The sequence below is a fragment of the Diabrotica virgifera genome, chromosome 2 (genome assembly GCF_917563875.1).
Source record: "Diabrotica virgifera virgifera chromosome 2, PGI_DIABVI_V3a".
Lineage (NCBI taxonomy): Eukaryota > Metazoa > Arthropoda > Insecta > Coleoptera > Chrysomelidae > Diabrotica > Diabrotica virgifera.
In genome coordinates, this window is record NC_065444.1 from 160840639 (window position 1) to 160866442 (window position 25804).

Here is a 25804-nt window from a genome sequence, read left to right on the forward strand (position 1 = left end):
TACAGGAATGTGACTTTTCCTACAAGGTAAACATATAGCTCGATGAAAAAACAACCTGACCCAAAAAAAGGAAGGATAAAAATTTGGGCATAGGTAGTTGAAATTGTTGATCATTGTAGAAGTTTACAGAAGAAAAAGTTTACAATTCTTGATCCCCTCGATTTTACAAAAATGGAGGGTAATACCCCCTTCTCGGTGGTGAAAAATATACATGCAAAATAAGTCCGGAATTGCATAAAACGACTAATTCTAAGCAACTTTTGTTCTATAGAGTTTTTTCACTAAGTCAATAATTTTTGAGTTATTTTCAAGTGAATATGTTTATTTTTAACAAAGAAAAACATGTTTTTGGAAGGTTTCTCGCAAATAGCCCAAAAAGTAAGTATTTTCTTTCCAAAAATATAGCTTATAAAAAAAACGGTGTACGCATAAAGTCTGTAGACCGGGTAGAAGCAGAGTTTTAGCTAATGAAAAGTAAGTCCTCCTTCGTCAAATTTCAAATCGAATATTTCAATGTGAAATAATTAAAAACGGAGCACTTTTCGGGGAAAACTCATTACAAGTTTTTTAAATTGTTTAAAAAAAGGTTTATTTTTGTTTTTAAAAAACTTGTAACATTCAATGTAAGTGGGTTACGCTCAAAACATTGTTCGGTCCTTTTATTTTTTGGTAAAAAGAATCGCGAAAATCACCCCCTAATTAGCATCCAAATAAAATTAATCGTTACCGCTTGACAGATTATTTTACTTATGTATTATTTATGTGATCTATAAGTTTCATTAGTTTAAAATGCTTATTTCTGAAAAACCTTGGTTTTAAAATAAAAATGTTTTTTGATTTTAAAAAACATTCCAATTTTTTCCAAAATAACTTAAAAATTATAAGCAATACCAAAAATCTCAAAGAGTAATAAAATTATTATTTTGCCTTTCCGAGGGCCTATTTTTCGAACGCTAATCCAGAAGTTGATTATAATCAAGTGCTCTTAACAGCCATCAAATAACAAAATCCGTTGTTCGTACGCCAATCAGTTGATTAACAATGATAATTAACATAATTTATTGAGTTATATAATTAAAAATTATTAATTAACATAACAATTATTAATATCATTGATTAACTAATCAATCAATTAATCTCATATATTGTAATCATTTATGTTATCAGCAACCCAATAAAAGTTGACATTGACAGTAACAGTAACCAAGACAGTTACAGTTAAATTGGTCTTTTCATTCACAGTCATTTGTTTCGAGCTTCTGTCATATGTCGTATAATCCGTGTATATTAATATTATACACAGATTATACAACATATGACAGAAGCTCGAAACAAATGACAATCGATGAAGTGCTCTATATTTTTGATAATGATCAGTTAATTCCATTTTTGATTAGCTTTCAAACAAAGGGCCCTGAATATTTTAGATTTCTTGTTTTCATGTTAGACACAAATTGGTTATGCTATGGCTGTTCAAATTTTGCATACACTCGTGATAAGTGACTCGTTCAAGCAATTTTAACTACAGCATTTTTAAAACTAAGCATTTTGGACCAATGAAACGAAAGATTTATAGATTTCCAAAATAAATATATTATTCCAATCTAATTAATGTTTTTCTACTCACGGTTTTAGGTCTTCTTATAACACTGACTTTATTTAACAGGTATATCACTTTTGTTAACTTATTATGGTGAAAATTCTCGTATAAAATTGCGATTATATCGGAGCTGAAATTAAACACGCTTTGTGGTTCGGAATCAGGTCTGGTCTCCTAATCACTTTTTTTTAATTAGTGTAAACAAATTAGTGGGAATAATTAAGAAAATAGTTACTGCTTTTTTTTAATCGTCCCAGAATAACTACGTATTTCTTTCAAATTTGTGGAAAAAAATATCAGCTTGTCGAATACGAAAACAGATTTTTTACGGCCAATATTTTTAAGTTATTCTAAATGTTTTTAAACTAAAAACGTTTTTTTTTTGTTTTTTTCCTAAAATAATTTTTTTTGCATGGAACAAAATTTTTTTAGGTTTTTTGGATCATTTCAAACAGAAAAGGTCTTTAGTGACTTTTCTCTAAAGTTGATAGTTTTTGACATATAAGCGATTAAAAATTGAAAAATTGCGAAATCGGCCATTTTTAACCCTCAAAAACTATGTGAAAACCTGAAAATTTTAATGTTGCCAAGGTAGGTAGATATTCTTTAAACATCGATTGGTGCAATCCCGAAGAGTTTTTGCAATACAATATTCAAAACTCCTTTGTTTTTTAATTGCTAATCAAGCGTGCGCGACACTATTTTCCACCGACAGTATGGTGCAAATGAAAGGAATAAATTCGTTATTTCGTAAACCGGCAACTTTAAGGAAAAATCCCAAAGCAGATTGGTTTTTATTTTTAAGTTGTGATATTGTGGCATATATAGTATACTAGTGACGTCATCCATCTGGGCGTGATGACGTAATCGATGATTTTTTTAAATGAGAATATGGGTCGTGTGCTGGCTCATTTGAAAGGTTCTTCAATTCTCTATTCAGTAATATAAATATATGCATATTAGTTTATACAGGGTGTCCAAAAAATTTTTATTAATTTAAATCATTTGGAAAATTGACAAAAAAATTAAATTATTGGACACCCTGTATAAATAATTATGTAAATGTTTATATTACTGAATAGAGAATTGAAGAACCTTTGAAATGAGCTAGCATACGACCCCTATTCTTATTTAAAAAAATTATCGACTACGTCATCACGTCCAGATGGATGACGTCACTAGTATACCATATATGTCACAATATCATAACTTAAAAATAAAAATCGACATGTTTCGGGATTTTCCTTAAAGTCGCCGGTTTCCGAAATAACGAATTTATTCCTTTCATTTGCACCATACTGCATACACATGCAACGGTGGAAAATAGTGTCGCGCACGCTTGATTAGCAATTAAAAATCAAAGGAGTTGTGAATATTTTATTGCAAAAAACTCTTCGAGATTTCATCAATCGATGTTTAAAGAATATCTACCTACCTTGGTATCATTCAAATTTTCAGTTTTTCACATAGTTTTTGAGGGTTAAAAATGACCGATTTCGCAATTTTTCAATTTTTAATCGCTTATATGTCAAAAACTATCAACTTTAGAGAAAAGTCACTAAAGTCTTTTTCTGTTTGGAATGATCCAATAAACCTAAAAAAATTTTGTTTCATGCAAAAAAAATAATTTTAGGAAAAAAACAAACGTTTAAAAAATTTTTGACCAAACTTTTGGTCCTGGCAACATGCAAATTTGTTAAAAGAGGTCCTTTTTGAGTAAGATTGTGCAAAAAATCCTAATAAAATATTTTTCCTAGCGGATGCGCAGTGGCTTTCTGGACTATATACCTAGAACTTTCTCTTGAATAAATTTTATTAGTAGGTAATCGAAATTATGATTTCATTAACCATGTAAAGTCAAGAGAGTGAGTGGCACAGATGCATAATAAAAGGGCCATAGTCCAAACCAAATTATTATACGATAAATTGAAAAAGGCCAATATTCACCTAAAATAGCATTTCCGCTAAATTTAAAAAAAAATTCACACCACTAATGGTCTTTGATATACAAATACAGCTGCAATAAAATAAAACCTGTATATAAAATACCCTAAGGAAGATAACGAATATTAAGAGCGAGAAACCTAATAAGTAGAATTACTCAAAAGTAAGAAATTGGACTTTGGCCCTTCTTCTTCCAAGGTACAGAGTATAGTTGATCCAAAAGATGGCATAACCCAGACATCAAAAATGAAAGTTATCCTTCAACACCATATTGTTCTATATGGTCCACACAATGTCCAGAAAAAAGTCACACCATTTTGAGCGTCGGGTTTGGGAGGGAGTGGGAGGAGAAATCGGTAAATTCGTAGTTTTTTAAGTTTTTCGCCAATATTTCTAAAACTATGCGGTTTAGCATGAACAACCCTCTATACAAAATTGTTCTACATTAAATTTGAAATAAAAAAGGCTCTATGCATAATCTTTCTAAAACGAATGGTTCCAAAGTTACGGAGGTAGTATAGTATAACTGGTCCAAAAAAAGGCCTAACCCAAACATCCAAAGTAAAAGTTTTCCTTTAACACCAAAATGTTCTATATGGTCCACATATTGTTCAGTAAAAAGTTTCGTCAATATTTCTAAAACTTTGCTTTAGCGTAAACAATGTTATATACAAAAATGTTTTACATGAAATTTAAAACAAAAAATGTTCGATACATAATTGTTATAAAATCAACGGTTCCAGAGTTACGGAGGCTGAAAAGTCGAGGTTTTCGATACTTTTTATATTTTTTGGGCAATATTTATGATATAACTATACAAAAAACCCAGACATCGAAAGTGAAAGTTATAATCCAACACAAATTGTTCTATATGGTCGACATAATGTTCAGAAAAAAGTCACACCATTTTGAGCGTCGGGTTTGGGGAGGAGAGGGGGGAGAAATCGGTAAATATAAAAAGTATCGAAAACCTCCACATTTCACCCTCCGTAACTCTGGAACCGTTGATTTTATAACAATTATGTGTAGAACCTTTTTTGTTTTAAATTTTATGTAGAACATTTTTCTATAGAACATTCCTTACGCTAAAGCATAGTTTTATAAATATTGACGAAAAACTTAAAATTTACCTACTTCTCCCCCATCGCCCCCCCAAACCGGACGCTCAAAATGGTATAACATTTTACTGAACAATATGTGGACCATAATATAGAACAATTTGGTGTTGAAGGTGGTGTTTGGTGAACAATTATACTATACTACCTCCGTAACTTTGGAACCGTTCATTTTAGAAGGGTTATGCATAGAACCTTTTTTATTTCAAATTTAATGTAGAACAATTTTGTGTAGAGGATTGTTCATGCTAAACCGCTTAGTTTTAGAAATATTGACGAACAACTTAAAAAACTACGAATTTGCAGATTTCTCCCCCCTCTCCCCCCCCCCCCAAACCCGACGCTCAAAATGCTGTGACTTTTTTCTGAACATTATGTGGACCATATAGAACAATTTGGTGTTGAAAGATAACTTTCACTTTGGATGTCTGGGTTTTTGTCTAACTATACCAAACTATAATGGGTTTAGCCGTTTTTCTAATAGATCGGTACCTAGTGGGATCGTTTGGGACGCGTTTGTATTCTGATGAATTGAGAAGCTCGAAAATTTTGTCGAGATAATTAAAAGAGTTGAGATTGACCGTGACGGTGGCATTACCTTTGTCGGCCGGAGGGATGACAATGTCAGGTTTGTTAAAGAGTTCTTAACGTCTTTCTGAAAGACTGATATTTGTTGGTGGGGGCTTGGAAGTACGAAGACTTCTGTCGACACCTTGTCCGACAATTTCGGTTTGGTCCGAAAGAAGATGGGAAATAGTGTCTTCAGTTTGACAAACAATTTTCTTAGTTGAAATTGACAGAAAAGTGGCAGAAAAATTGAAGCTTTTTGACAGAGCTTTGGTAGCTGAATCGGATATGTGAATATCTGAGAAATTGCGTACAACAGTAGAAGGTTGTTGATTTGAAGGAGGCTGTGGATTTTGGTGAAAGATAAGTTGGGTCAGTTTGTATTACTGGGTTTGGTTTTGATGTCAGAGTTGCGTTGGGCTTTTTGGTGAGAAAGGCGATAAAAAGTTTCCCATAATACTGAATGTGTAACATACATTATTTCAATATTTAATACGTTCATTACCCATTAGTTTTATTACGTTAATTATCTGAACGCATCTCAGTAGTGAATAGTAAGACAGGTAATTGGACTTCGTAAGTTCTAGGTTTTCACCCAAAGTGACCTAAAGTAGAATTAGAAGTCCATATTTAAACTCTTTGTGTGACTTTGCGTCGATTTATATACGATTTCGCTAATTTTGGGTCATGTTTACTAAACTTTTGGTCATAACTGTTTAAACGGCAATGACTTCAAAACCAGAACTAAAGATTCAATTTCGACTGTTCAGTACGCTTCGATTGATATGTCACATGTAGGTACTAGGTATTCCTGCGATTAAAATATGACATTTCCGATTAAAATTTTTCAACCGGAAATGATATAAAATTCCAAATTATACATTTGTTCCCATCTTGCTAAGGCACGTCGAATAATATATCGCTTATACCATTTCAATGACTTTAAAATGGCACTTACGTTTGCAGTTCATTCAGGTTCAAAAACCAGCAGTTCAAGGTCAACTTTCTCATCTTTAATATAAGGTTTCATTCGACATCTCATTTGTCATTCTATCTTGTATAATGACCGAGGAGTTGTGTTTACGGACAGACGGACGTGGATAGTTCAAACCTTTTAACATTTTTTCAAAATTGGGTGAAAACTATATTGGACTGATGCAATATTATTATAACTAGGTAGATACTGACTTACCATTTTTTAATAATCCTTCTTTGGGAGGGCACTTTTGAGTGGCGTTCTTTCCAGGCGGCGTTGGCGGCCAACACAAATATATATCACAGGAATGAGGACACCAACCTGTAAAGATATAACTATTAAAAAGAATATTATATTAATATTAACAAGAATTTACTTGTTTCAAATATAAATTTAGTTTTTAACAAAGAAAATCAATATCAAATTGCGTGTAAAACTATTATGTAGAAGGCTCTATCAGGATGCAAATTTAGTTTGTGGATGTCTCTTGTTCTCCACGTGAGACGAGAAACAGCTTACAAGTGGTTGATTATAAAGACTCTGATTAATAAATTAATCTTTGTCGAAGCAAGGTGCAATTCAGTGTTAATAGTAGTAGACGGTGAGATTAAATTATTTTATTTTATTTTGGAGCACAAACGCTTTTATTGTACAATTTTGTAATACAACAAATTATAAACTTAAACCACTTTGCTCTGTCTTGACGAGAATTGATTTTGCGAAAGTGTACGTAGACGCATGATGTGACCGTCTTAACTTGGAACGTGATTATCATTGTGTCGGTAAAAAAGCAGCCATTTGTAGGAATCTTACAAAAAGGGTAACAACGATTTTTTAACCGTTTTAATCTATAGGCCTGGATCCCGCGTACCAAAAAAAAGTTGACTAATAGCAAGCTGAAAATTTGTTAACAGCTTAACAGTATTTAGTCGGACAAACTTTGATGTACAGGAACACTGGAACAGGGGAAGTTTTAATTGTGGAACAGGTTAAAAATTTGGAAGGTCAGACTACAAAAACGTCCCGTGTATTCTATCGGGCAGAACCTCCAATTGATTTGTTACCCTTTCATCAACTCTCATGCAAAAATCAGACTGCTATTTATTACCTGTCATAATTGCTGTCATATGACATGTTCTACGTGTCGGACTTATTAAAATGCACAGTTGGTGATAAATACCAGTCTTATTTTTGCATGGGAGTTTAATGAAGGGCTAACAAGTAAATTGGAAGTTCTGTCTGACATAATACATGGGACGTTTCCGTAGTCCGACGTTCCAAATTCTTAATCTGTTCTAAAATTAAAACTTCCCCTATTTCAGTGTTCCTATACATCAAAGTTTGTCTGAGGAGACACCGTTAAGCTGCTAACAAATTTTCAGCTTGATATTAATGAACGTTTTTTGGTACACGTGATCCAGGCCATTTTGTAAGTTGTAGTTTGGAATCTTGAAGCAAATAAAGTGTTAGTCGAATGTAAGAACTTTTAGTAGAATCACAGAAACAATAAATGCATAAGTGCGGTTCGAATGACCATAAATAGAAATATCAGAGAGTGGCGACAATTATTTTTATAAGGCTTTTAATAGATTAACTGTCGAGACAAAAAAGGATTCTGAAATTAAGTCATGAAATAAGGTTGAAATAACAAAGAATTTTTTTTTATATTTTATGAGTTTTATTGATTTACGTGGCAACCAGATAGTGGAGTCACTGAATGTGGATATGAGCTATTACCTACGATTTCGTTGAACCTCCATTTGCATGAAAATTGATGAATGGTTAGAGGATATCTCAAGAAACAAAGGTGACATGGTGCCAACTTGCGCTTTTACTCTGGGGGTGGATGCCACCCCTTCTCGGGGTGAAAATTATTTTATTAAAAATAACCCCATAATTAGATAGGGGACAAATTTTAAGCAAAATTTGTTATATAAAATTTTTAAAATAAATCAAAACTTTTTGAGTTATTAAAGATCAAAAATTTTAATTTTTCGTAAGAGAAATACATGTTTTTAACCGATGTTTCATAGATAACTCAAAAACTTACAAAACACTTATTCTTACCAAACTTGAAGCTAATAAAAAATTAAATAAACTCCTTACTAAAAAACCTTTTAATATTAACTTAAAGTGAGTTATAGGTAATTGAATGCATATTTTTTTACCCAAATCTAAGTATTCAAGTTTAAATTACGGGGAATGATGCATTTTATAATATAAACTTATTAAACATTTGTGAAAGTACTTAGAAATATCCATCAAATGGGATACCGAACAAACTAATAGCATTAAAATTTATAAATTTTTTCCAAAAAAATGTTATCGTTTTTTTAATAACTCCGTTAATTTTTAAGATTACAGGTTCACCTAAAAATGGTTTGAAACTTAATTCCAAAGGCTAGTAAAATGCGTTGAACTTAATCTTTTAAACCCCTTACTTTTTTCAAAATCAAAGATTAAATGGCCACGGTTACATGGCTCTCGCAGCAAAATTTTAGAATTAAACCTTTCTATCTCGGTTATTTTTCACCCTACAGAAATGGTAAAAAAGGTATAATATTTGTTATAGAAAAAACTAAAATTTGGTTATTCACAATTTTTTACGTATATTGAGTATTTTTATAGTTATTATCAAAAGAAAATGAAAATGGCGATGATTTTAAAAATTCAGATTTTTTTAAATTATATCTTTTTTTTCAAAAATTTGCATTCTCTACCGGTGAAAATTGTTAAAATCATTACTTATGCTAATACAAAGAAACTTTTGTAAGGATTACTATAAATTTTAATTTTTGTGGAAATGGCCTATGTTTTATTTTTCACTTTTTCCTAAAAAATTCGAAAGGGTTCTTTTACTTTCATCATAACTTGCTTAATTTTGATGCTATTAACTTCTCCTGGAGCTCATTTGTTAGATGTTCTGAAGTACTTTGACAAGTGTTCAGCAGGTATATTTTATAAAATTTATCGTTTTCCCGTTATTTAAGCTTGAATATTAATTTAGATTTGAGTACTCATCGAAAAAAATTTACATTCAATTACCCATAACTCACTTTGAATTAACATTAGTTTAGTAGTTTGATAGTTTGAGTGAATAGTGTATTCAGTTTTTTATTGTCTTCAATTTTAGTAATAATAACTTTTTTGTTAAAGCTAATAGTTTTTGAGTTATACGTGAAAAACAGCTTTAAAACATTCATTTTTTTTTATGAAAAAATAAAATTTTTGATCTTTAATAACTCAAAAAGTATGGATTTATGTTAGTAAATTAATATAACAAATTTTGCTTAGAATTAATTTCTCTATCGATTTATGGTATTATTTTTAATAAAATAATTTTCACCCCAGAAAAGGGGTGGCATCCACCCCCAGGGTAAAAGCGCAAGTTGGCATAATGTCTCCTTTATTCCTTGAGGTATCCTCTAACTGCTCACCAATTTTCATGAAAATCGATGAAGGTTCAACGAAATCGGAGGTGAAAACCTTCAGCGACTGCACTAAGAAGTTAACATATCGACCATTTTTTCATAAAAAATCCACTAATCGAGGATCTAGTGGTACAGAGGCGTAATATGTATTATATTATAAATTATCAGAACGAAATATGTTTTTAGTGTTATACATATTATGGTTATATACAGGGTGTAACAAAAATGCAGGTCATAAAGTAAATCACATATTCTGGGACCAGAAATAGCTTTATTTAACCCAATTTGCCTTAGTGCAAATGTGTACATAAAACAAGTTACAGCCCTTTGAATTTAAAAAAGGAAAATTGAATTTTTAATATGTATCAAAAACTATTAGGGATTTTTTATTGAAAATGGCAATGAAGAATTCTTATGGTAGGTACATGTCAAAAAAATAATAACAGTGAAATTTGTACACCCCATAAAAATTTTTTGTGGGTTTTGTTCCTTTACCACCCCCCAAACTTTTGCGTACGTTCCAATTAAATTATAACTGCGGTACCATTAGTTAAACAACCTGTTTTTAAAACTTTTTTGCCTCTCAGTATTTTTTCGATAAGGCAGTTTGTACGGAGATAGGGCTTCTTTTTTAATATGTTTACATAAAAATGTTATGGGGGTTTTGTTCCCTTAAACACCCCAAATGTGTGTCTACGTTCCAATTAAATTATTATTGTGGTACCATTAGTTAAACACAATGTTTTTAAAACTTTTTTGCCTCTGCGTATTTTTTCGATAAAAGATTTTTTATCGGGATATTCATATGTTTCAAAATATACCTAAAAAATGTAAATTAACAATAAATTTTCATATTATTACCAGATCTCTATAATCTTACTTACCATGTAAAAATTTGTGATGGATTTTACAAATGTTCAAAATATCGACAACTGACTTATCGAAAAATTATAAAAAAACAGAAAAGTTTTAAAAACGTGTTAGTAGGAAATAGTGAAAGAGACTTAGAACAAAAACTGGAACAGTGGAGACAAGCTCTGGAGGAAAAAGGTTTAAAACTTAGTAGGACAAAAACAGAGTATTTGGAATGTTCATTTAAAGATGGAGCTACTACAAATAAAATGGTATCTTTGGATGGTGAAATGATTGTAAAAAGCAATAGTTTTAAGTACCTAGGATCGGTATTACAGAGTAATGGAGAAATAGATGGAGATGCATGCAGTAGAATTAGGGCTGGATGGATGAAGTGGAAAGAAGCGAGTGGTGTGTTGTGTGACAGAAAAATTCCAATGAAGCTGAAGGGAAAATTCTATAAAACAGCCATAAGACCAGCTATGATGTACGGAACTGAATGTTGGGCAGTGAAAAAGAAAGAGGAACAGCGAATGCATGTGGCGGAAATGAGAATGCTTAGATGGATGAGTGGAGTGACAAAGAAGGATAAAATTAGAAATGAGTATATTAGGGGAAGTCTAGGTGTGGCACCAATTGATGCCAAAATGAGAGAGCATAGGTTAAGATGGTTTGGTCATGTTCAACGTCGAGACGTTAACCACCCAATACGAAGAATAGCTGAAGTGCAGATTCCTGGAAGGAGTAGGAGAGGAAGACCAAAGAAGACCTGGGGGGAGACGATAAGGCAGGACATGTTGGTAAAGGGGATTAACATTGATATGGCCCAAGATAGAATTGTGTGGAGAAATGCAATTAGGGAAGCCGACCCCGCATAGGGATAAGGCAAAGAGAATGATGAGAATGATGAGAAAAGTTTTAAAAACATTTTGTTTAACTAATGGTATAACAATAATAATTTAACTGGAACGTATAGAAATATTTGGGGGGGGGTTTAAGGGAACAAAACCCCCATAAAATTTTAATGGTAGGTATACATAAATTTCACTTTAATTTTTTTTAAAGATATTCCTGACATAAGAATGCCACATGACCATTTGCAATAAAAAATCTCTAATACTTTTCAATAATATTGGAAAAAATCCATTTTATTTTGTAACTTAAAGGGGCTATAACTTTTTTTATGTACACATTTGTACTAAGGTAAGTTAGGTTCAATCGAACTATTTTTGGTTCCAGAATATGTGATTTAATTTATGACCTGTATTTTTGTTACACCCTGTATATGGTAGATATATTAATGGTTGTACACCTATATTAACCCGGAACCTGCCACGTGGCTTTGAAAGGCATCAACTGCCACGTGGGGTGCTCACAGCACCCCTTAAAAATTTTCTGTGGTCTACTTGTTTATAAACAAAATAATGTGTTGAGTTACACAGGAATATAAAAAAACATGTTATATTAACTTACTAGCTACTAATATATTATAAAAGTTAAAAAATAAAATTAAAAAGGTGTTATAAGCAAATTAGCAAATATCAACCCATAATAAATTAAGTGAAGTAAAATATCTAAGAAAATTAATATTTATTGATTATAGAGACTATATTAATAATTTAAATCAGTTATTACAATAAAAACATGTAACTCTGACCTGTTTATCAAAAACACAAAAAAATTTAAAACTTAAACTACCAGATGATGACACCCCTATTCGACTTTAGAGCTACAAGTTCAGAATGACACTAAATAACCACTTCAAAAGCAAACAGATCTATGTTATATAATATTATAGAAAGCTACTATGACGCACAGCACGGTTAACAAACTTGAAATACCAAATATGTGATGAAAATGTGTTATGGGGTGCTCGTAGCACCTCACCTGGCAGGTGCCGGGTTAATATATTAAATGTGTTTTGAAACTGTTTCCATGTAGCATGTTCAAGTTAAATGTTATATTGCTCTGGGATTAAACCACAATTAATTAACCCTTAAATGCCCAACAATGTGTAGGTTCCATGTATGTCCAAGAGTGGGTAAAATATGTCCCCCTCGAAAATTGCTAATATATTTGTTGAGAGTTGTTACAAATGTTAGAACTGGATTAAACTTAAGAACCTTATGCTTAGTAAACACAGTATTTTCTTAAATATTAATATAAATAATGTACAGACCTTACGAAACTAACGAACTGTTAAACAAACAGGCTAAAATAAGAATGCTAATCTGACTCCCAAACTTGAACTGCAGCATCTCTGCAATTGAAACAGACATTCGTTTTTTTACTGTGTTTGCCAGACACATATATTATAATATATAGCACTTCGCATACATTATGGTTGTCTTTGACAGTTTTTTTACACCTTCATTTCTACCAATAACTTATTTGACGCAAATGGAACACCGCTTTTTTGTCGTGTGAAGTTTATCGTCAGATTTAGCTTAATTTATGCCTTTAAGTTTTTGCTCCAAGACACCCTCCATTGTAACTACAATGAGAATATTATTCAGATTCTCAACCATTCGTTGGATAAGAGCCTTTGTTAGTTCTATGTCTAGGTCCTGGAGGAAAAGAACCCTTCTATTATGTTTTTTTATGTTTCATTGTTTGGGTTAAGTGTAGATAAGGAAGATACGTTTAAGGAAGCAATGTCTAATAGTGTAAAGAATGTTTAGAACTCTAAACAAATTCCTGCCAACAAGAAATTATATAGACCCTCAGTAATAATGTATTCTTTCATTCTGAGTTTAAATTTTTAAAAAATACTTATGAGTTTTCTCAGGATTTGACAAAAATGAATACATTTAAAACACATTGAAAATTTTGACAGACGACATTTTGCGCCTTTCCCCTTAATAAGCAATCACACAAAAATAAAACTTTACTAATCAAATTTGACTAAAGGGTCCCGGCACTTTTCTTATATAAAACTGGTTTCGGATAAATTGGCTGAAACGTTGAAGGTAGGTCGTAGCTTTGATTATTCTAATCAAAAGGTCTCATTGCCCCAAAAACAATGAAATGCATTGTTTCTGAGTTGCAGTGCTTTATAGTAGGGGAGGAAAGTATGCTAAATGTGCAGTCACTCGAGCGCTTTGGGGACCTATTGGGTTATGAAGAGTAGCTGCTAAAACCAAAAAAGCTTAAGTAAAGTCTTCCGTTTTAGTGGGGACTTTCCATTTTTAATTTAATTTTCCATTTACAACAATGGGTTTTTCCGATCATAGCGCCATTTATCCATAACTAAAAAAAAAGTTTCCAATAAAAGTCACTTATTTTTACGTAAGGAATCCTAATGTGCAATAAAAAAAATGGGGGCTCCTACTTAAAATTTTAAAGTAACCCCAACCCCACATCCGTGGGGGGTCGCGTTTGGTGCCATTCGATAGATTTTTCAAACATATTGAATAAGTGTATTTTTGAGTTTTTCGATCAAATGTTCATTTCGCAAAATATCGCGGAATTCGTATTTAAAATTTTAAATTTACCCCCCACCCCTCTCCGTGGGGAGTCGTGTTTGGTATCATTCGATAGATTTTTGACAAATATTGAGCACGTATTTTTTGTTTTTAGATCTATCGTTCATTTCGCGAAATATTCGCTTTTTTCTTGTGAAACTTTTTGACTTACCCATTTTCTTAAGCCCCGCCCCGCCCAAATCATCAGATTTTTGAAATATACACTGTTTTGCATGTACTTAACTTACCTTATCTTAATCTGAGAATTTCGAGTATTTTTAGGGATAGATTTTTTTCGGGTCCCCTTGAACTTCCCTTGTTAAGAGCCAATATATGGTAGAAGTACATCTGCAGGGTACCAGGTTTCTCCCAATATGATAACCTGACGCGCGCGAGTAATTGAAAAAATCCCCGCTTGGGCTCCCCTACCATCATTATGGACTGGTAGGTATTTCTAGAAGAATGGCTAGCTAAAGAACGAGAAAACAAAGGCTGTGAATGTATCTTCTGTAATGAAAATTTCTCTGAAGATGAACGACGAGAGATTTGGATTCAATCCTTAAACAGTTCTTTGTGGGCCCACCTTGTATGTACCGGAACAGTTAATGAAGAGTATGTGTGTGATTTTTGTAAATAGAGTAGAAGCAGTAATGACTAGCATATAATCTTAAAAATATGATTTTTTTAGTTGAAAATATTTATTTTGAGTTAATGATTTATGAAGTCTAACTTTATTTTTAATGAATATAACATGTATCCCATATTACCCGAATATTTCATATTAACCTCCAATTGTAAAATAAATATTTCATTTCTTACCAGTGATAGTTTATTATACCTAACGATTTTCAGAGTTGTTATTCAAAAAAAAAAGATATTTTTAAAAATGCGAATGGTATTCCATAATACTTTCCTCTCCTCTACAGAAAAAAATATTTTTTTTATTATTCTCCATTTTTATTCAACATTTTTATTGTTGATTCAACACTTAAATTTCTCATTAAAATTTATAATATTTTAAGTTGTTACGTACCCTTATTATTTACTTATTAATATATTACCTCATTCTGCCGCATACTTTTAAGCCATACGGACGTGTCTAGTAGTAATCGTATTTGGTTTAATAGCTTGTTAATTAGTTCTAGTTTTTTCTTTTTGTTTTGGTGATTGTTTAAAAATAAATACATAAATTGTGTGTTTTTAAATAAATAGACCCCGTAATGGGGGATAAAAATCTAAAGACGTCCTCTTTGACGAAAGAAAATGATATGGACGTGTCTAGTGGAAATAGTGTATTGGAAACTAGTGGTGAAACAACTCAGGAAAAAGATGATTTGCAGACCAAGGAAAAGGAGATAAAGCATTTTAATTTGCAGTCAGATAAGTACAATTTAAATAATATCTGGGTATATATTGAAAGAATTGGTGATTTAAGTAATTTATCAAGATTACACCCCATGGTTTTAGGGGATTTATTATTTAAAAAGTTAAAATTTACTCACATACAGCAAATACGCAGTATTGGGAAGAATAGGATAAAAGTCTTATTAAATTCTCGTTTAGATGCTAACAACTTAGTAAATAATAAGTCACTAAAAGAACATAATTTGCGAGCTTATATACCAAATCACTTGTTAGAAGTGAAAGGGTTGGTAAGAGACGTGGATACGACGTTTGATGTTAATTATCTTTTAGAGAATATTGAATGCACGTCAAAAGTTTTAAATATATACAGAACAAAACGTAGGATTCAAAAAGAAAGTACAATAGAATATGTAGATAAGAAAACTGTAGTCATTACTTTTGAGGGAAATATTCTACCCAGTTTCGTTGCTTTCAATCGTGTTTATTTTCCTGTTGAGCATTTTGTTGGTAGGGTTGTTCAATGTTACCGGTGCCTCAAATTTGGGCACGTCTCTAAGCAGTGTAAAAGCTCACAGGAATCCTGTATACAGTGTGGTGAAATAAAAAATCCAGATCATAAATGTGAGAAAAGTATGTTTTGCATTCACTGTAAAAATAGTAACCATGTAACAATATCTAAAAACTGCCCTTTTTATGAAAAGCAGAAGAAAATCAAGACCATTATGATAGAGCAAAAAACTACCTTTTTAGAAGCAAAATTATATTGCGAAAATTCATTCTCCGGCCAAATCAGTCACAATCCTTTTTCTGTTCTTTCAAGTTATGATAAAGAATTTCCCACACTCCCTGTAAATAACAATAATGTTTCTTTAAATCGGCCTAATATAAGTATGAAACAAACCCAATTTTCAACACACCGTCAAACTATTTCTAGTAGTGAAAACCTTCCTACAGCAAAGAAAAGAAAAGCCAACACCCCTCCTATGCAATCACCAGCACATCAACCACTTTTTCCATTCACATTTGGACCTTCACAACCCTTACCTCCTAACCCATACAAACCAAACTATGGAAAAACTGACAACAAAAATGAATTAGCTAAATGTGTGTCATCTTTTATAATCAATCTTTTAAGTAACATTCGTACATTGGAAGACATAAAAACAATAGACGATAAAACAATAATTTCAGGTTTAGAACAAGTATTGGATAAAGTAGATAATAGTAAATTTTAATGTCTCTTAAAAATACTTTTAAAATAAGTCAATGGAATGCTAGATCTGCGGTTGCCAATAAAGGTAGCTTAATGAATTATTTAAACAAAGAAAAAATAGATATTCTCCTCTTAAGTGAAACATGGTTTAAAAGAAATTTGCAGTATCGATTTAATGGTTACAATCTTATCAGAAATGATCGCCAAGATGGTTTTGGCGGTGTGGGTATATTAATTCATAATTCAATTTCTTTTAGTGAATTCAACTTAAATTGTAATTTTAATAAGGATATTCAAGTTTGTGGTACAAAGATTAAATATGAAAAAAGTGAATTAAGCATATTATCTATATACAGATCACCTAAAAGTAAGAGCACAGTAGATGATTGGAAAAATATTTTTTCGGAAGTCAGTAAACCAGCAATTATAGGTGGAGACTTCAACGCACATCATGCAATCTGGGGATCGACTTTTAATGACGCAGTTGGAAAACAACTCATAACAGTTGCAGATGACTTGGATTATATAGTAATGAATAATGGTCAACCAACTATTTTTACCCGACCTGACCAAAATACTTCAGCCATTGATGTAACTTTTGTTTCGCCTGAACTAACTAGTAAAATAAACTGGTCCGTCTATCCTGACACTTTAGGTTCAAACCATTTTATCATCAACATGGAAATAAATTGCCAGAATAAAAATGAGGAGATTAATCCCGCGAGCAAGTGGAACGTAAAAAAGGCCAACTGGTATTTATATACATCTTGTGTAGAACAATTTTTTGATAAGCAATACCAAATGGAAAATATATCAGAAAAATACAATTTCTTAATAGATGGGATCAACCAGGCAGCAGAAATTTCAATTCCACGGTACAAACCTTTTAAAAACAAAATTCGAACCCCTCCCCCCTGGTGGAATAGAGATTGTGACAAAATCATCAGTGAGAGACAAGAATCACTTTCAAATTATAAACACAATTCGAATTTTGAGAACTATTTGAAATGCCAAGAGACCATAGCAAACGGTAAGAAAAAACTGAAAGCAATCGCAAAACAAAGTTGGAAAAATTTTGTCTCCACCCTTAACAAAAATACTCCATCATCATCCTTATGGAATCAAGCCAGGAAAATAAACAGAAAACCAATATCGAATACAAAATGCTTTGACATTACATTAGAGGAAGAATTTTTTGACCAGATAGCACCACCATCTGTTAAACCACGAGAAATTATAATACCTACTACAAAAAATAATGAAAAGGAATTTTTACTAGAACCATTTAAAATTGCTGAGTTAGAATATGCACTCAAAAACAGATGCAACACAAGCCCAGGACCAGACAATATTAAATATCCTATGATTCAATTTCTTCCTAAAATTGCTAAACTCTTTTTATTAGATATATTTAACGACATAATTATTAATAATTCAGTTATTTATGAATTTAAAGAAGTAATTATTATTCCTATTCTCAAACCAGGTAAAAATTCCAACTTAGCAGATTCGTACAGACCCATTTCCCTTATGTCTTGTTTACTAAAAACATTAGAACGAATGATCAAACATAGACTAGAATGGTGGTTAGATAGGAATAACTTACTTCCAGAATTTCAATTTGGATACAAAAAAGGATGTGGTTCTATAGACGCTATTGCTACATTAGTAACAGACATTCAGGATACATTTACCAATAATACATATCTACCTACAATATGTTTAGATATAGAAGGTGCATATAATAGTGTGTGTCTTGACATCCTAATGGAAAGAATGATTAGAAATTTTCACATACCAGCTGCATTAGCGAAAACCATACTCAACTTTTACACTTGCAGAAAAATTTATCTGAGATCTAATAATAATAGACTGATAGGTCCTCGATATAATAACCTAGGACTTCCACAGGGGTCAGTTTTAAGCCCTCTATTATTTAATCTGTATACAGCTGACTTGCACAATATTTCAATGGTAAATAACAGCTTTAATATAATACAATATGCTGATGATTTTCTGATATACTCATCTTCCAAATCATACGAAAAGTGCATACAAATTTTAGGAAAAATGGACGACTTCTCTAATAGCTGGTTCAAAGAAAATGGATTTGAAATAGCACCGAGCAAATCCAGTATATGTATTTTCACGAGACATAATCTCCCAAAAATAGACAAAATAACAGTAAGCAGTCGTGAGTATAATTTCTGTGCCTCAATTAAATATTTAGGGATGATTCTTGACCGTAAATTAACTTGGAAGCTACACATCGAATTCATGTTAAACAGATGCAACAAGGGATTAAATTTCCTTAAAGCAATTTCTAAAACTTGGTGGGGAGCCGATGTAGAAACGGCATTGCTTTTTTATCGATCGTACATAAGATCAATCATCGATTATGGATGTGTTTTGTATGGTTCAGCAGCTAAGTATATCTTGGGAAAAATAGATGTGTTTCAAAATACAATATTACGTATTTGCCTGGGTACTATGAAGTCAACTCCAACCAATTCGTTATATGTTGAATCTCTCGAATTTCCATTGAGATATAGAAGACAATATCTTAGTCAAAAATTTCTGATTGATATTTGTCATAGAAACCCCTCTCTCTACTCCAATATTAGCAAACTTAATAATGCAGATTTAATAAATAAATATTGGATCCACAAGAACTCCCCTCCACTTTGTGAGGCTTTTAGGAATCTCTCATATTCTGATTACACCAACTCACATACATATAACAGCTCAAACTTTGAAGATTTTGATGCTTTTTTTCAAACTATTACGGTAATTAAACCAAGGTACCATGTAAATACTGCAATCAGCTTCAATATTTTAAGAAATTTATTAGAAAACTGGCCAGAATCAACAGTTATTTACACAGATGCATCAAAGTCTTCTTTTGGCACTGGATGCGCTTTTTATATCCCCTCAAAAAGTATAGAAAACATGTTTACACTGGATCATAATTTTTCAATTTTTACTGCTGAAGCCATAGCAATTTATGAAGCATTAAAGTATTTTAAGAGTTCCAATGACAGCTCCGCAACAATTTCGTCTGATTCTTTGTCGGTTCTTTTAGCCATTGAGACTATGTTTTTACCCAGTAAAAACACAAATATTTACATTCTTCTAATTAAAAAAATTATTTTTGAATTACACCATGAGCAAAGAACAGTTAGATTTTTGTGGATTAAAGCTCACATAGGGCTCGAGTATAATGAGCATGTAGATATATTAGCTAAGAAAGCCATTGCTTCTGGTGTGAAAACAGATTATAAGCTCTGCATTCCAGATTTATTTATAAAAATCAAGAATGATCTAAAGAAACAGTGGAAACAAGAATATTATGAATATAGTCAACACTCCAAGTCACAATATGCACTGATACAACCCACAATCCCGAGTGAATTTTGGTTTAAAAATTACTCTGTCCCACGTAGATACATTACATCTATTATTAGAATGAGATCTGGACACGCGTGTTATCCAGCCCATCTAGCAAAACTTAGAATTTTAAGTTCCAATTTATGTGAAGATTGTCAAAAAGAAGCAGATTTAAACCATATTTTCTTTGAATGTACAAAATATATACAACAAACTGATGACTTAATAAAAAATTTAATCAAACATAAAATCCTTCCTCCCTATAACATTTGCTACCTTTTGTCATTAAATAATAAAACCGTATATGACTATTTAACAGAATTCATTTCAAAAAGTAACCTTCACTTGTGAGCACAGTTAAACTAGTAACCTTTGTTTTACCCCATTTGTTTAAAACCTTCTTTCCGTGACCCAGTCTAGTTTGTGTATTAATTTAATGTCTTGGTGGGTCCCTAGACGAGAAGCGAGTAACCATGTTATTCCTTACCGATAATCAAATAGGTATAGTGATAATTACTTTCTTTTCTTTGCTTTAGGAAGAACTTAAAAAAGTTGTGACTGGCTGAATGGCAAAAGCCTATGCCAAAAAAAAAAAAAAAAATATATTACCTATTACTTATAAATATTTTAAGTGAAACTTGAACTGAGCACATTAGTAAAGCTGTTTGCACAATGAAAAAATTTTAATTAAATGCTAAAAGTAAAACTCAATAAATAAATAACAAATAGACAAAGAATTTAATTTTTACTAAAAAGTGTTAAACATTGTAAGAACTTCAACTAAATAACCAACCAAATTGGGAAAATTAATTAAGCGAAGTAGTATAGTCGCCTCTATGTTGTGCTGAACTTTAAATCTCAATATTAAATTCCTCATTAAATACATACCAGCGAACATAAAGCTCACAGGTGTGTTATTATTTTTATTATAACAACTATTTTTACTAATTTTTGATTAACATTTTATAGTCTATTGATTATGTACCATAGAAAGGAACTACAACGTTAACGGGGTTTTATTATTTCATATAGTCAATGAATCTCTATATATGAAAAAACCGCGGAGTGCTACCATTTAAAGGGGTGCGTTTTTGAGAAATGGGTGAATTAGTCCCTGGGCAAAGGTTACATTAGGGTGAGTTCTATGCACTTTTGGTAGAAACACGTCTACATAAAAATTGTTCCTGGTTAAATTTCCTATCTAAATATAACTTTTTAAAGTCAAAGATACTTTTCTTTTACAAAAATATATTCAAAAGAAAAAGCACAAAGAAACCCAAAAGCAAGAAATTTTGTTTTTTGTCTCATAACTTTTGTCCACGGGGATATAGGTATAGACATTGCTTCACAGAAAAAAAACTTACATATTTTATCTTTAAAATGATGTTTAGTAGAGGTCATTAGGATTTACAGTTTTCGAAATATGATTTTTTTAAATTCGCCACTCACAGCAATTTTGGGCAATTTTCCTTGTTATTTCGCAAATATTGTTCTGTAACTTTTTTCTACGTAACTTTAGGCATATGCAATGGTACATGTAAGAGGAATAGAAATCAATTACCTTTAAAATGTTCTACTGTATAATGTTGTACGACTTCTTTTAAAGACGTTATCTTTTTTAAGACTTTATACTTTTACCGAATTTTTATATTTTTTACGATTATTTTTTAAATTTCCCATTGTAACTTTTTTTCTACATTTAGGTATATATTATATAACAAAAAAGAAAGCTTATTCTGTTTACATTAAAACAGTGTATTATAAAAAATTCTAAGATTACTTTTGAATAAGATATGCTTTTTCAAAATGTAATAAGTACTTGCAACGATTTTTAATTTTAGGATTATTTTTTAAATTCCTCATTATAACTTTTTTATGTGATTGTGTGTTATGATTGAATCTTATTTTTTATGGGTAATACTTTGGATCCACTTGACTCGGTCGGGCAAACTTCAAAATATGGATAATTCCAATATTTACTGTCAAAGCTCCTGCACCACAAACTTTGATTGAAAAAATAGCCTGTAAATGTACCAAACGATGTACAAAAAACTGCGGTTGTAGAAAGATAGGAAATAGTTGTTCAGTATTCTGCAAAGGGTGCACGTGCATGGGTACTAATTGTGGGAACTCTAAGATAACTGAGGTGTCAGAGGAAGATATTGAAGCTAATGCTAACGAAGAGATGGATTTTGATTTTGAAAATTTTTTAAATGTCAACGTTTAAATAATTTTAACTAAAGCGATGTTTTCTAAGAATAATGTTTATGTAATTTTTGTAAAAAAAATAATTTTAAATAATACAGGTAAAAAAATATCAAAGAATCACTCGGTTTCCATTATGTATTTAAATATAGATGATACACCATTTTAAAGAACAGAAAGTAAGCCCTATTTATTGAGCAATATATAGTATATTCATGTACAAGAAAATAAAAGTTATAATGAGAAATTTCAAAAATAACCGTAAAAAATGTAAAAAATAATATTTTTTATATTAAGTATTATATAATATATAATACATAATATGTAATATAATATAATATTATATATACTATATAAAATATAATATTATATAATATATAATATATTATATAATAATATTATTTTATTTTTATATTATATTATAAAAAATCGTTAAAAGTATTAAACTTTGAAAAACCATAATCTCTTTAAAAAAAAAGTCGTACAACGTTATACAGTAGACCATTTTAAAGGTAATTGATTTCTATTCCTTTTACTTGTAACATTGCATATACCTAAAGTTACGTAGAAAAAGTTACAGAACAGTATTTGCAAAATAAGAAGGAAAATTGCCCAAAATTGCTGTGAGTGGCGAATTTTGAAAAATCATATTTCGAAAACTATAAATCCTACTTACCTCTACTAAACAACATTTTAAAGAAGAAATATGTAGGTTTTTTTTCTGTAAAGTAGTGTCTATACCTATATCCTCGTGGACAAAAGTTATGGGACAAAAAACAAAATTTCTTTCTTTCAAGTTTCTTTGTGCTTTTTATTTTGAATATATTTTTGTAAAAAAAAGTATCATTGACTTTAAAAAGTGATATTTAGATAGTAGATTTAACGAGGAACAATTTTTATGTAGACATTTTTCTACCAAAAGTGCATAGAACTCAGCCTAATGGAACCTGTGCCCAGGGACTAATTCACCCATTTCTTAAAAACGCACCCCTTTAAATGGTAGCACTCCGCGGTTTTTTCATATATAGATGTCCATTGACCATATGAAATAATAAAACCCCGTTAACGTTGTAGTTCCTTCTAGCTATCTTATTTTGAATATAATCAATAGCCTATTAACTTGATACCGACTATCTACAAATTAAAGACGAACATGAAATAGCTTATAGTAGGGGAGCAAAGTATGCTAAATGTGCAGTCACTCGAGCGCTTTGGGGACCTATTGGGTTGTGACGAGTAGGTCCTAAAACAAAAAAAAAATTAAGTGAAGTTTTTCATTTTAGTGGGGACTTTCCATTTTTAATTTAATTTTTCATTTCCAACAATGATTTTTTTAGATTATAGCGCCATCTATCCATAATTCGAAAAAATGTCTCGAATAAAAGTTACTTATTTTTACGTAAGGTATTCAAATCTTAAATTAAAAATGGGGGCTCCCATTTAAGATTTTAAAGTAACCCCCTTGGTGCCACTCGATAGATTCTAATATTGAATAAGTGTATTTTTCAGTTTTTCGATCTGATGATAATTTCGCGAAATATGGCGGGATTCGTATTTAAAATATTCAATTTACCCCCACCCCTCTCCGTGAGGAGTCGTGTTTGGTATCATTCGATAGATTTTTTGAAAATATTGAATACACATTTTTTAAAAGGTAAAGGTAAAGGTAAAGTTTTCAATCTTAATAACAACATTAATAATATTGAAAAATATTAAAAATATTACTAAAAGATTTTTAAATTGAAAACTTATTGGTCCATTTCCTTGGTGACACCTCCAAGGCTTCCACAATATGCAAGCCAGATGGATGCTGCAGTGAAGAAAGGAATTCTACACTATGCAATTCACAACCCCCGTCTGAAGCTTGGTAAAGTTCCAACGGAAAATGGAACTAGTTACTCTATAGGAGTAATACTAATAAAATACAGCGATACAGCGACAGCGGCCAAACAAAGAAACGTAGACATCGCAGTGACCAACCTGCAAACAGCGTTAGAAGACATCGAGGAATGGTGTATAAAATGGAAGATAGCCATCAACTCCGAAAAGACGCAAGCGGTACTATATAAAAAAGGAAGGTAACAGCCAGAAAAAGAGCTGATGGTGCTGAACAACCCCATCGAGTGGAAAAATGAAGCTAAATACCTGGGAGTCATCATGGGCAAAGGATTAATCTTCCGAAAACACGTAGAAGCCACAGTCCAGAAGGCCAACATGGCGAGAGCAATATTAAGAGGACTCACAGGAAGAAAAAGTAAATTAAGACTAAAAACGAGGTTAAGAATAATAAATAGCATAATATTACCGGTTTATAACATACGCATCTCTCACATGGGGACAAGTATGCAACACCCACAAAACGAAGATACAAGCGGTCCACAACAGCAGTTTAAGAGAAGCAGTCAGAGTCCCAAAAGAGGTCACAGAAAGATTCCTGTTCAGAGAACTTCAACAGCTGAGAGTCACCGAAATGATGACAGATAAAGCAAGGGTCAAATGCGCGGAGCTGGCGCACCACCCAAGTCACATACTGAGGGAGATGCTAGGATATGACGCGTTCCACCGATGAAAGCACAAACGTCCTAAACAGCAAATAGTGGATTAAAGTAAATAGAATAAAGCAAACAAAGAGTGACAAAGTAAGAGAAAAAGTAAAAGTGAAAGTAGTAGTCAGTTCGTAGCTCGAAACACCTAGTGCCGAAGAAACACGCAACCCAAGCGTAGGTCCAACACCACGACTAGGTAAGTCAGCCACTAAAAAAATAGAGGAAAAGGCGCAAGCCAACAAAAAAACACAAAAAAAAAAAGAAAAAAATGCGTAAGCCACCAAAAAAAGACATAAAAAACACAAAAATCATAAAATTCTGGAGCACCAAGCCAATGGACCGAGCTCAGTGGGGCTTGGTACAGTGACTTAGGGCCCAAGCAAGCAATTTTCGTACCGCGGATAAGTAACTAGAAGTTAAAGGCATAGAGCGCTTCACGACGATGGGCTAGTTTTGTAATTTGATTAGGGCACCACATTGGAATCTTATTACCCAGGATTCCATTGTCAAGAGCATTTGGCTACGATAGTCGTGCCCATCGCGCATCAGCGTGCTATGTGGAGGAAAGGGATGGCCTGGGGCACTGGAGCGAGGTGGCGAGATCCCTGTTTTTACTCGGGTCAAAACACCTCGCCCCAGTGAATTATTACACCCGAATGTACTTTTTCGATAGGGTGGACATCTCCCACAGGTCGGGTTGAATCAAATTGCTTGCTTGCTTGCTTTTGAGTATGGAGCAGCAGGCCTACGCCTCTCCGAAGACGACTCCAGTAAGAGTCGAAAATCGTCGGTTCAAAGTGCTGGACTGCGCTCCGTATTCTATGTGAAAAATAAGATTGTTTTGCCTTCACATTGCAACTGAATAAAAATGGTATACATTTTTATTTTTACATATTTTTTAGTTTCTCGATCTGTCATTCATTTCGCGAAATATTCCCTTTTTTCTTGTGAAACTTTGTGACTTACCCATTTCCTTACTATCCGCTCAAATCGTCAGATTTTTGAAATATACACTGTTTTGCATGTACTTAACTTACCTTATCTTAATCTGACAATTTCGAGTTTTTCTAAGGCTAGAATTTTTTTTCAGGCCCCTTTAACGATCGCCCCTGTATCAAGATCCAATATATGGTAGGGGT

General features: G+C 32.0%; 1 protein-coding gene across 2 annotated transcripts in view; it reads right to left on the minus strand.

The window, feature by feature from the left end:
* Nucleotides 1-25804, minus strand: part of LOC114327758 (PDF receptor-like) — a 1644969-nt gene that overhangs the window by 583655 nt on the left and 1035510 nt on the right. For both annotated transcript variants that reach the window (XM_050642878.1, XM_050642879.1), the window contains exon 5: nucleotides 6419-6523. In XM_050642878.1, coding sequence (XP_050498835.1) covers nucleotides 6419-6523 — 105 coding nt within the window. The remainder of the gene's footprint in view (nucleotides 1-6418; nucleotides 6524-25804) is intronic.